This window comes from Meles meles, chromosome 2, assembly GCF_922984935.1.
Source record: "Meles meles chromosome 2, mMelMel3.1 paternal haplotype, whole genome shotgun sequence".
NCBI classification, from domain to species: Eukaryota; Metazoa; Chordata; class Mammalia; order Carnivora; family Mustelidae; genus Meles; species Meles meles.
In genome coordinates this window covers 60,136,808-60,149,795 of record NC_060067.1, presented here as the reverse complement: position 1 = coordinate 60,149,795, position 12,988 = coordinate 60,136,808, and the positions used below count along the sequence as shown (strand labels likewise).

The 12,988-nt window shown below is 40.3% G+C and overlaps 1 protein-coding gene across 6 annotated transcripts in view; it reads right to left on the bottom strand.

Annotated features, from left to right (window-relative positions):
* The window catches only part of BOD1L1 (biorientation of chromosomes in cell division 1 like 1), a 54,660-nt gene that overhangs the window by 38,744 nt on the left and 2,928 nt on the right, over window positions 1–12,988 (bottom strand). For all 6 annotated transcript variants that reach the window (XR_006816450.1, XM_045990922.1, XM_045990940.1 and 3 more), the window contains exons 2-5: window positions 8,306–8,430; window positions 3,978–4,168; window positions 2,646–3,260; window positions 1,875–2,024 (exon numbers count right to left, since the gene is read on the bottom strand). Coding sequence is in view for 5 of the 6 variants with exons in the window: in XM_045990922.1 (XP_045846878.1) it covers window positions 1,875–2,024; window positions 2,646–3,260; window positions 3,978–4,168; window positions 8,306–8,430 (1,081 nt within the window). In the remaining variant the exon portion in view is untranslated. The remainder of the gene's footprint in view (window positions 1–1,874; window positions 2,025–2,645; window positions 3,261–3,977; window positions 4,169–8,305; window positions 8,431–12,988) is intronic.

The following is a 12,988-nucleotide window of genomic DNA, read 5'->3' as shown; positions in this document are numbered from 1 at the left end:
TTGGGGCGCCTGGGTAGCTCAGTTGGTTAAGTATCTGACTTTAGGTCATGATCTCAGGGTCCTGTGATTAAGCCTGGAGTTGGGCTCCCTGCTCAGTATGGAGTCTGCTTCTCCCTCTCCCTTTGCTCCTCCCCCTGTTTATGCTCTTTCTCTCAAATCAATAAACAAAACAATAAATCAAAAATTAAAAAAAAATTAATAAAACACCTCTACCCTAGGAAGGTGGGTATGTTGCCCCATGACACAGTCAAGTAGAACACTTGTAAACAAGGTTTTCATTTCCTACCACTTAGTACTTTAAAAATAAACATCTTCTTACTTTTTGGATCTCATACATAGAAAACCAGGAGTCCTGTCTACGAAAAAACTTGAAGAGCCCCCACAAAAGCACCCAAAATGAGAATTTTAGTCAGCTTCAGAAAGTGGGGTGCATACAGGATGAGTAGCATTCATCATCCTACATAAAGCCTACAGAACTGACCTCATGAACGGGTATGAAAAGTGCCTGAATACTGATGTTGCTTTTTGAGCTGGTCATACTAGGGCTACTACGAATGCAAAATGAGAGATTGAAAAATACATCTGTGGAATTAAAAGCATCTACTTTTTCTCCTCTAAGATTTTCTCTTTACAGTGTTTTATCCAAAAGCCAACAGCAAATTTACAAGATGCTACTTACAAATAGTTGCAAATATTTGATTTTTTAAAAAGGTCATAAGCAGAACTTAATCATGTGATACAGAGCCGCACAAAATGTTGGTTAGAAGCCCAGACTCAGGTGTGAACCTGGCCCTGGAGCTCAACAGCTGCGTGACCCTGGACATGAACCCTTCTCTTGGTAACTTTGTTTCCTCACTTGGACCTACTTCCCAGGGCTGTTGTGAGGATTATAGAAGCTAGTACACACAGGAATGTGAGAAGTTAACACAATGACTAGCATACAGTAAGTGCTTAATAAGGGTTAGCTGAAAAACAAACTGTAAAGAGAAGTATGGTCGTGTCCTGGGACAAGGCATGACTGTGGTCTAGTTTCTGGGAGGTGATCTCTGAGTCTCTGGAATGTCGTGTCTGACAGGTGTTTCTGTTTGCTTGGGGCTCTTGGGTCAAATTAAATCATATCACAGTATGATCTGGGTTGGAAGATTTGGGCCATGAGATATCAGCCTGACTTTCAGAAGCTGGGGACTAAGATCAGACACTATGTCTACATGATGGAGCCCCAACAAAAACTTTGGACATCAAGGCTTATGTGAGTTTCCCTAGTCAGCGATTAACCATACATATTGTCTGACATCAATGGCAGGAAAGTAATGCTCTCCATAATTATACAGGAAAAGGCCAACAGGAAGCTCAATGTTTGGAACTTTCTTGGATTCTGACCTATATGCCTGTTCCTTGGCTGATTTTAATGTGTGTCCCTCAGCTGTAACAAACCATAACCATAAATTTTAAAGCTTTCAGTGAGTCCTTCAAGAGAATTATCAAACCTAAGGGTGGGCTTGGGGATCCCAAATTTGCAACTGGTGTCAGAAGTAAGGAAAATCTTGTGGACTATGCTCCCTCAACATCGCCTGTACAAACCCAGACACATATACTCACACATACAGCATCTTCATGTACACTGTCTCAGCTACACCTTCTAATAAACCTGAGGAATGGAGTTAAAAGATGGAGTACCAAGGCTTGTTGAGTAACTTACCAAGCTTGTTCAGACAGACAACCTCGGAGCTGGGACTCAGAAACAAATCTTCCAACTACAAAGTCCCATGCTCTTGCCACTATACCACACTGTCTTTCATGAAACAGCCATCTGAATATACAAATAATGCTCCACGGGAAGCTTCATAGAGGCATTATTAAGTAAAATGCTTTACCATCTGATGTAATCTCTCCTTCTTCCATGCTATCAGACATTAAAACTTCTTCCTCAGTATCTTCTTCAAAAGAAGAGAGGTCACTGGTATGGACAGAGCTAACTGTGATGTCTGTAAGTCCATCCACATCAGAATCTATCAAAGAGCAATCTTCAAGAAGGAAACAAAACATGAAGATAAATCATGTTGTTACAAAAACATATTCAGCACCCAATTCCTAAATTACATCTATAATTCCTGCATTAAATACATGTCAAAGATCTTTAACTTTAGAAATAAAAATCTCTCAAAAAAAAGAAAGAAAAAAATAAAAAGAAATAGAAATCTCTCATCATTTGTAACCAGTATCAAGGCAGAGCTGTTTTGAGAAAATACAAAGGCAAACTAGTATTCTGTAAAAATAACTACTAATTTATGATGTAAATGACATATACAAAAGCAAATATTAAGAAAGTGAATTATTTACTAATATTTTAAAGATTAGGATATATAACTATGAATTAAGTTGCCTGGAATAATGTATGTGCATAAATTATAAGTTAAATTGTAAGATTTAGCCCTTTTCTTTTCATTTACTTTGTGAGTTGGTACATTGGCATGGAAAATATACAAATGTTTATTCTTTATTTTTTAGCAAAGGGGATATGACTTTTTAGGCTTTTGAAACAGTTGAAATAGTTACTAAAATCTGAAGGCAAATTTGACACCTTGCCCCTGATGGACACTTTCTGATGTGTAAACAGTTGTAGATTTTTGCAAGTTTTTATATACCTTCTTTTGTCCCTTCAATGGTTTTAGGTTTATTACTGTTCTTTTCTAAAGGGAGTTTTGGACATTCTATTTCTTTTTCCTTTATTTGTTTTTCCTCTTTTACTTTTTGTAGGTCCTCATTCCTTTTGGAGTGATCAAATTTCTTTTCAGTCTTTTCCTTCTTTTCCTTCTTTCTCTCTCCTTTGTCATTGCTCTCTGGCTTCTTTTCACCTTTGTCTGTTGATTTGTTCTTTTGGTCACTGCTTTCCTGTTGAACATCCTTATTCAGCAGAACTGAATTATTGCTCTCTTTTGTGTGATTTTTAATTTCTTCAATTGGACAAGGGAGATCAGTAAATTCTTCAGGCTTGGGAGCTGTCTCCTGTCCTTCCCCTGCAGAATCAGGTGTAGGCTTTTCTTTATCAGCTATGTCCTCAGAAGTTTTCTCCTTTTCAGTACTAGTGTCAATGCTTGGCTGAGAAGGGAGTTTTTTGGATACTCTCTCACTGGTCTTGGCATTTGACGTTTCTGTTGAAGCCCTGGCCGCACTGGCTTCTTGGTTAAGAGAAGTTATGGTTTCCAAGATTGACAGGGCATCATTGGCTACATTAGCGCTGGGTCCAGGAACTGGGACACCTTTGAGGAAAAGACAAGTGTTTAAAAAAAAAAAATTATGCAGAGGTGCCTGGGTGGCTCATTTGGTTGAATGCCCAACTCTTGATTTTGGCTCAGGTCCCAATCTCAGGGTCGTGGGATTGAACCCTGTGTGGGGCTCTGCACCCAGCAGAGTCTGCTTGAGGATTCTCTCCCTGTCCCTCTGTCCCTCCCTGTGCTTGTGCACCTGCACACTCTCTCTAAAATAAATAAATCCTTTAAAAAAAGAGAAAGAAAAAATTTATTTTTTCTGAATTAAAAATCTGCTGAATTAACACTACAAGCCATTGCCATCCTTATAAGACACATATGCTATACACACCATTCATATTTCTTTAGACTTTGGGATACCTAGTACATTCTAAATTCTCTACTGTTCTAATACTGAATCACAGGAAAGCCACCATACTGAGAATAGTCTTAATTCTCTTTAGTTAATTATTCCCTCTACTGAAACACACATAAACACACACATACACACACACACTCTCTCAATACAATAGTAAAATGTCTATTATTTTGTGTTAATCTAAAAAAGAAATGTCCTGTCAGTTAAGGAATATAGGTGATATTTAAAATAAATATAATTTCACTAGCATTGCCATGGAGACAGATGTTTTAAGGAACTGCATATCCCTAACTTTATACTCGGTTCAAGAAGCAAAGCAATGGAACTGACCAAGAGGAAAAGCAAGGCACCTTGTGTAATGATGGAAGAGTCTGGTTTCTCATCGTCGGGGGCTGTGCTGCCACTTGCTTCCTCTTTGTGATTTAGTGTGGCCAAAAACTCATGCACAGCTTTCTCTACTTGAGGTCTGAATGTGTGGTTGATCTTTGGATCCACAACCTGAGAAATAATTCGGTCAATACCAGACTCCAACATTCCTGATCTGAAACACAAGAAAATTTTTACAGAAAGGTAAAAAACAATTTCAAATTATTTGCATTAATTACTTTTAAGTAAACTGTATCTATTACATATATGCACAACCTTAAATTGCCCTGATCCACTCATCTTAATATATGGAAAGAATAGGTGGTGGGAAATATACCACACTACAAGAAAGTCGGTATGCTTTTATCATTGGTATCACTAGTGGAAATACTAAAGCAGACAAAACAAAAAACAAACCCTTAAAAACTAGACACAGGAGGGGCACCTGGGTGACTCAGTCTTTAAGCATCTGCATTTGGCTCAGGTCATGATCCCAGGGTCCTGGGATTGAGCCCTGCATCAGGCTCCCTGCTTGGCTGGAGGCCTGCTTCTCCCTCTCCCACTCTCTTGCTTGTGTTCCCTCTCTTGCTGTCTCTCTGTCAAATAAATAAAAAAACTCTTAAAAAAAAAAAGAAAAGAAAAGAAAACTAGACACAATAGACTATTTAGAGTCCACACCTAACAGGTGATGCCTATCTTACTCCAACCCTGGCAGGGCATATGGTAATAAATGTTCACTAAAGCTGAATTCTGGGTATAAAATAAACCTATGTACTCCACAACTTTTTGTTTTTTAACAGGAAAAATGTAAGACTTTTATAAGTATTAGGATCTTTAGGAAAACTGAAGAACACACAAAGTGTAATTTCATTAAAACTTACAAAAAAAGAAAAAACTTCAGAAAAACAAAAACAAAACTTAAGATTTCTGGCTTTCTTTTTATTATCTTCCTCTATAAAAACTGGTGATTTATTCATTCAACAATTATGTTATGAATGTCACTATGCTAGTCACTGTCCACTACAAATCAGACCTGGTCCCCAGCTGGCAGGAGAAATAGAAACAAACAAAATACCAGATAGGCACTACAACACACCATCTACTGTAAGGAAAGAGTGGAATAAAGAATTATTAGATATATTTAAGAACATTTGGGTGGGAATATGTCACAAAGAGAAGACATTCGCACTGAGCCTTGATTTCCACAGAAGAGGAAGAAAGAGCTCAGAGAAATATATACTAGAGATACGGGAGCAAAGGGAGCAATGAAGTCTGAAATGTGTAGAAAATCACAAAACCCTGAGTAAAGTAAGAGGACAAGCATTTTCTTCCTCCCTCCCCCCTACTTTTTTTTTTGAGAGAGAGAGAGCGCGTGTGAAAGAGAAGAGGACAAGGATTTTAAGAAATGTACCTAAAACGTGTTACTTCCTTAAGACAAAAGAAAACAAACCACCCAAAGAGCCAAAGTTCCCTGGAGAGTGCTGCAAGATCAGGGTGTTGGTCCCTCCAGCCTCTAGGCCTCAGGCTCTCTCAGCAGAATGGAGGAGGTGTTTCTTCTTTTACATTACAATGCTATTTTTGAGTGCAGCTCAGTCTGGAGTAGAGGATGGATTTGATTTCCATTTCCTGAAGCACCTTGCAGTCTTGTGATACTATAATTCTACTTATGTGGGCCATAGAGAAAAATGAGTCAACACAATATAAAGTAGGTAACCTGCTTTTTAAAGTTCTAAGATTAAAAAAAAAAAAAAAAAAAAAGCCAAGTCCTGCAAACACTGTTACATCTTAGAGGTGCCTTCAAAATGTAGCAGGTGGAAAAGAAAAGGACAAGCAATCTTAAAAATGTTTTAAGGCATAATACAAAGGCATTACATAAAAAATAAAACCCACCGCCCTAAAATTGCTGCTGCAGCCTCTTTCTCTGCTTATATTCCAGGTCCTCTTCTACTTCAGTCTAGTCTTCCACCATGGTCAGCTCTGATCTTAAAGTGGAGGCCAGTCCTGTGACCACACTGTGCTCAAGTAAACCCACTAAGAGCATTGTGGGCCCTTAGTGGGCTCACTCAAGTGCAGTGTGGTCACATCTGCCTCACCTGAGAAGCCACAACCCTGTATCCATCCAAGGGCAAGGCCAAAATGCCAGCAGGTGGTATTTTTCCGGATTGAAGCCACTTCATTGTCTTCCTTTTAAAATGCTCAGTTAAGATCATTACTTTGAGCTAACTAGCATTTTAGAGTCTGTTGTTCAAATGAATGCATAAAAAGAATACTACTGAGTCAGAATAGCAATGATTAAGTTCAACTATTTGAAATTGCTGAAATTAGATGGTTTTTGTCCTACAAAATGGCAACTGTAGATGGTTCAAACTAATGGTCAACTGAGTATTTCTCAATGTCTTTGTATGAAAAACTCTTCAAAATTCTATTTATAGGGACTAGTCTCTCCCTACAACAGTAGTTGGATACAACTCTTTAAGAAAGCCTGAAAATGTTATAATCAGTAACATATGACTTTACTAATGGAATTTAAATAAGAGAATATTTTATTTAAAAATAAATAACATGGTTAGAAGAAAATTAACAAATGTCCCAAGAAGAGCAATGAGTAAGCTATCCAAGACACAGCTGTTTCCCTTGTTCTAAAATGTCTCTAGAAGCCAGTCACACTACAACAGTAACTATTAGTAGTCATGAGAACCCCTTACTGATGGAGTACAGCAACCCCTCACCAAACAAGAGTCTGTGAAAATGTCTTATATTGGTGCCCTAAGAGTTTTAAGTGCTTGATTTTACAGGAGCAAGAAAAGAATAACTGACAGCTTCCATCCTTTCTAGGTTTTGTATGCTAAGGAGTAAATGCTATATAAGGTAATCTGCCTTCCACTTTAGTCTCTCAATATATGAAAAAAAGAAAGCACCTCCCCTTCCAACCCATGAAAAACTCTGTTTGTAAAGCTATGTAATCATTGTGAAAAGGGTGAGAGCCCTCAGTAATCAGGAGTACTCTGTAGAAACAGTCAGTATGCTTCTCCCCCTTCCCTCTACTGTTTTCTTGAAAGCCTGGAAATAAGTACCCCCCCCCACCCCGCCCCCAGCAAACCACTGCTGCCTCAGATTTTCAGGAAAGCCTTTGGCTTCTCTCATCAGATCTTACTGTACAGCCCTCCTTGGCATCTTTTGATCTCTCCTAGGCTCTTTTATAGATTCCTTAAACTTCCTATAAAATGTAGACAACAAAATGATTGTTCTATTTCCCTCCTCTCTTCTGTGGTAGGAGATAGTAAGAGCCCCAGGCTCCTGGTTTCTCGTATTACCTGGACCTAAATAGGTCTTTGAGTCAGAGTGGGAAGTTCTGTGGGGTTTCTTGCAGGTAGAACTATCAATGGAGTATGCACACTATTAGGTTAGGGAGGTTTCTACAGGACGAGAGGGTATGAAAAGGTAGCAGGTAAAAAATGGATTTAACGGTTTGGAAGTCACATTTCATTCTAAAAGATGAGCTTGAATGTAAATATTTGTCAAGAGAGGACGACATGGTACTCTTTAAATAACTTAGTAACCCCTTGAGCAGGCTGTAGGCGTGGTGAAACAAAGATACAGGGTCGAGGTCTTCTTGTCTTGTCAAATATTTATATTCAAGAACAAGACAGTATTGTAAATCTGCTTTTTTGGGAATACTTTTTTTTTTTTAGGTCCCTCTAAACATTCCAGTTCTTTTCATTCTCTTTATCTTATGTTTACCCAAAAGTGGCTCTGACAGGTCCAAACACACTTTCCTTCTTTTATTGGGCATATCATCACTAAAAACAGAGTTAAATGTCATAGTAAAGTGCAAAAAAAAGGGGGGTGGGCTGAGGGTACTGTATTAGAAGATACAAGACACAACCTCAAGTCAGAGGCAATTATTTTAATTATAATGATCTAGAATATCTTTTTATTTGTCAAAGAGGAATAAAAAAGCCTGATCTTTTAGGGTCAAGAAAATAGTTGTGAATGAATGGTATAACAATATTCTGGCACTTACCATCTATTAATATTCTATGCTAGGTTTTTTTTTTTTTTTTTTTAAGTCACATTGTCATCTTCTTCCTTTAGTTAGTTCCCCAGGTCTACAGAAGAAACCAGACTGCTAAAATTTATGGGGAATGTGAAGTGGTAAGACAGCTCGCTCTAAAATTACACAGCATCACATATGCAATGGCCAATCAAACTTGACAAAATAACATCAGACTTCCATGTAACATCCCTGCCTTCCACAGAATAGACGGACATTGTCAAGCCTGCCCAGGGGCTGGGCCCTTCTGAGACTTACTTGAGCACTTGCTGCCTAATATTGTTTCTTAGCTGGTTCTTATTGAGGTGGGGACTCCATGTATGAGTTGCCAAGTGGTTCGCAACAAAGTTGTCAACTCGCTGCCTCAGGTTCTGATAGGCAGGCTAGAGAGGGGAAAAAAAACACAAATGTTAAAATCTCCAATGTTATACAATATCAGTATTTATAGCCTTAGGATTTTTAACAGTGTTAATGTGTTTTAGATTACCATATCAAACTTAGTGGCAACTAAGTTTCTCAGCTTATGCCTATGCTGCTTTAGGATAACGCAGACATTCAAATACTGCTTACTTTGCCTAAGACAAGATGTTTGGAGATGGGAAGAACACAAAGAAGAAAGACATGTCTTATTTGTAGACAAGGGACTAGAAAATAAGACACAAATAAATATTAATGTTAGATGATTTGGAACAAAGAAAGGGAGAGGAGCAAAAGAAGAAGTCTTTGCTGATAATGTGGCATCTGAGTTGGACCTTCAAGGTTCCCCAACACAGCTGGCAATTGGAAAGGTGGGCCTTCAACAAACAGCCAACAATAGAAGCAAAGAGCAACTGAATGAGAAAATGTGGGGTCAGGAGCATTTGGGGGCATCCAATTTGTCTGCATAAGAGAAAATAAAAGGGCAGAGATAGGAGGTTGGAAACACGTTGGGGCTGGGGGCTGGAGCACTTTGGGTACCCATATAATAAGTCTGGTATTGGGGCACCTCGGTGGCTCAGTGGGTTAAAGCCTCTGCCTTCAGCTTGGGTTGTGATCCCAAGGTCCTGGGATCGAGCCCCGAATCGGGCTCTCTGCTCGGTGGGGAGCCTGCTTCCTCCTCTCTCTGCCTACTTGTGATCTCTGTCTGTCAAATGAATAAATAAAATCTTAAAAGAAAAAAAGAAAGAAGTCTAGAATTATGGAGTTGAAACTGACTCCATATGAGCAGAGTGATATGTGACAGCTGAGTTTTCTGATGATTAATCTTCCAACAATGAGAGAGTAAAGAGACATAAAATATACATAGGAAAGGATGCAGTAACTCCAGTGATGAAGGTCTGTACTGGGGTGGTAGAAATGGGCTGAAAGGCATGGAACCAAGAGAAGTTACAAAGGGGCAACACTAGAACTGGGCATTAAATTTGATGTAAGGTAGTGGTTCTCAACTGGGAGCAATTTTGCCCTCCACTTCCACCCCAGGGGACATTGGATGATGTCTAGAGACATTTTTGGTTGTCACAGCTTAGGAAGCTGCTACTGGCATTCTGTGGATAGAGGGTAGGGATGCTGCTGAATATCTTTAAAGATTTTTTTTTTTTTTATTTGACAGAGAGAAATCACAGAGAGGCAGGCAGAGAGAGAGGAAGGGAAGCAGGCTCTCCGCTGAGCAGAGAGCCCGATGTGGGACTCGATCCCAGGACCCTGAGATCATGACCCGAGCCGAAGGCAGCGGCTTAACCCACTGAGCCACCCAGGTGCCCCGTGCAGAAGGGAACCCAGAACAACGAAGAATTATCTAGCCCAAAATGTCAACAGTGCTGAGGCTGAGAACCCCAAAGGTAAGGGAATCAGGAGAGAGGACACAGATTATGTCACTTCTTTTTTTCTTTTAAAGATTTTATTTATTTACTTGACAGAGAAAGAGAGAGAGAGAGATCGAACACAAGGAGGGGAAACAGGAGAAGGAGAAGCGGGCTTCCTGCCGAGCAGGGAGCAAAATGCGGGGCTCGATCCCAGGACCCTGGGATCATGACCTAAGCCAAAGACAGATGCTTAACAGACTGAGCCAGGCAGGTGCCCCATATTGTGTCACTTCTTAAAAGGACACTGCCTAGAAGGAATGTTTGCCGACCCCAGAAGGGCTGCACACTCCATTCTTAGAGGCTGCCCCCCCAACTCATGTTCTATCTTTCATGTGGCTTTTAATGTAGATGAGTTTGAGCATCTCTGAACGACTTTCAGCAACACTACAGCTTCATCTTCTGCCATTTGCTGCTCTCTTTACCCTTCAAAGCTTATACTCCTGTGATAAATTCTCATGCCTTTTAATCTTCTATACTTACCACTCCCTGTTTTCCATCTGGCAAACTTCTCACCTTCAGAGCTCAAGGGTAAGCTCTGTGATGTCATCCCGACACCCATACTAGGCTCCCCTAGCCTTCCCCCATGTTCCTTCTATATATACCATCTTTCCAACAACTCTTGCACTGTAGGTGGTTGGGGCCGGCATTCATCTCTCCACTGAATGGAAGCCTCCTCCTCCCACTCCCTTAATCTTTGCTTTCACATAGTTTACAGCACTGCTTGGCAGATAAGCAATTAAAACACAGTTGTTAGAGGAGATGGCTAGATAACTATCTTCAGCACAGATGGTAAGGTTTCATCCCTTTGTGATTTCAGCTTATCCCTCCCCAAGTTCCAGACTTTTGCTGATACCTATTTTCTATCCTACAAGAAACACTCATGATCATTTCTCACACCCCCCCCTCCATTTATCCAACATCAATGTGAACTAAAACTAATTCTTTTCGCCCAGTGATTCTAAAACATAATCCTTCCCACTGGACTCAAACATCACAGTGTATTTAGCCCTATAGTGGTTCCATAGCAAGTTCCAATTTGAAGGACCACAGGTAATTCTCCCTGTTGCCACACTCTCCTTTCAATAAAAAGCCTAGTGACTCCAGTAGTATCTTGGATTCCAACCTTCCTCTGAGATGATCTCTCTTTTCTTTCTTTGCCAGTGCTCTGAGCAAAATAAGTCAAGCAGAGAGAGTCAAGTATCATATGGTCTCACTTATTTGTGGAGCATAACAAATAACATGGAGGACATGGGGAGATGGAGAGGAGAGGGAGTTGAGGGAAACTGGAAGGGGAGATGAACCATGAGAGACTATGGACTCTGAAAAACAACCAGAGGGTTTTGAAGGGGCGGGGTGGGGGGGTGGGAGGTTGAGGAACCAGGTGGTGGGTAATAGGGAGGGCATGTACTGCATGGAGCACTGGGTGTGATGCCAAAACAATGAACACTGTTATGCTGTAAATAAACAAATTAAAAAAAAAAAAAAAAGACCTGGAGTCATCCCTGACTCTCCCCAGCTTCACACCTCTGGCAAATTGTCAGCATTAGCATTAAAATACAGTCTGAATCTGGCCAGACCCACTCCCTTCTACCACTCTCGTCCAAGGCACTCATCTCTTGTCTAGATTTGTCACTGATCTCCTGGCTTCTTTCTACTCCTGATCAACGAAGTCTATTTTTCATACAGCAGTTAGGTAAATCTTCTAAAATTAGGGTCATCATATAATTCATTATCCAAACCATATCAGGACTACTAATAATTACCTAAAACCAATCCATCTACTAACAGAGAAGTTGGATCATGCCCTTAGGCTCAAAACTTGCCAGTGGCTTCTCTGCTCTAGTAAAAGCCCAACTCTTATGATAGCTTCCAGGGCCTGTCAGATCTGTGAAGGGAGGACAGGAGGGCCACTTCTATCTCACCTTCTATCACTTTCCCCCTCTCCTGTGGTCTCTGCTTAGAATGCTCAGCCCCATACAGCTAGATGGCTTCTTCAGTTCCTTCAGTGATGGCTCAAGTATCATCTTACTGAAATCTTCCCCGGACAACTTACTGAAAACAAATCAGCATCCCTTTCCACCTTCACCCTGCTTTATTTCTTCCACAGAACCTATTACACATTATTTCCTGTGTTTCTCTCTGCTGGGATGCAAGCTCCGTAACAGCAGGGATGCTGTATCCTGTCACCTAACACAGTGCTGGTACATAACAAATATTTGTTGGGTGAATAAATTTATATGCTCTTTGATACTCCTTTCAAATTTAAAAGGAAAAAGACAGGCAATAATCACAGTGAGTAGGAGACACTTGTAACTGAGAAAGTATCCAAAATTGACCTTTATTACCTGGGGAGAAAGGTGCTACATTTATTTGGTTGGTGAGCTCCCTGCCTGGGATAGAATGATGGGCCTCTCTTGATCTTCCCTCTTCATACTCTCCAGTGTGACCTCAGAGCAAAAGGTCAGAATAGCTTTGTAACCTCTCGGTTTGCTCCAGGGATCTGGCAGCTTGTAATCTATAGCACAGGAGCCTTAGCATTAGTTAGGATATCCAAGGTTCCAATTCTTTGGGTAGGAGGGCTGATTTGGTCTGCTATGGTCAGATCCCTCTCTTGGTTGGCTAAGGACCCCAGGACAGTTTGGAAGGTTTTACGGTCTTCTGGAATGGAGGCAGACTTTGGTACTTCTCGCCTTGCTTTAAACACACTGGGCTGGATGACAGTTCGGCTCTTGGAAAGCACCTGATAGGTATCAAATGTCTTGATTCTTAAATATGCATGTGACTGACACTTCAGTTATTACTACAACCCTATAGAGTATATACTGTAGGTTAGAGTTTGACACAAAGCAGGTCAGTCTTCTAGGTTCAGTGACCAAAAGCACCATACCACAAGAGGTCTCAATTGTAAGGTGTTCTTACAGCTGAGACTCAACAGTTCTATTAGTGATGCTCTTCTGCATGAGGCATCTCAGGCCTACCCTGGTCCACTCAGCACACTGGGAAGATGTTAAGCTCATACCAAAGAAAACTTTGGCGTCTGCATTTTTTTTTTTAAGATTTTATTTATTTATTTGACAGAGATGACACGTAGACAGAGAGG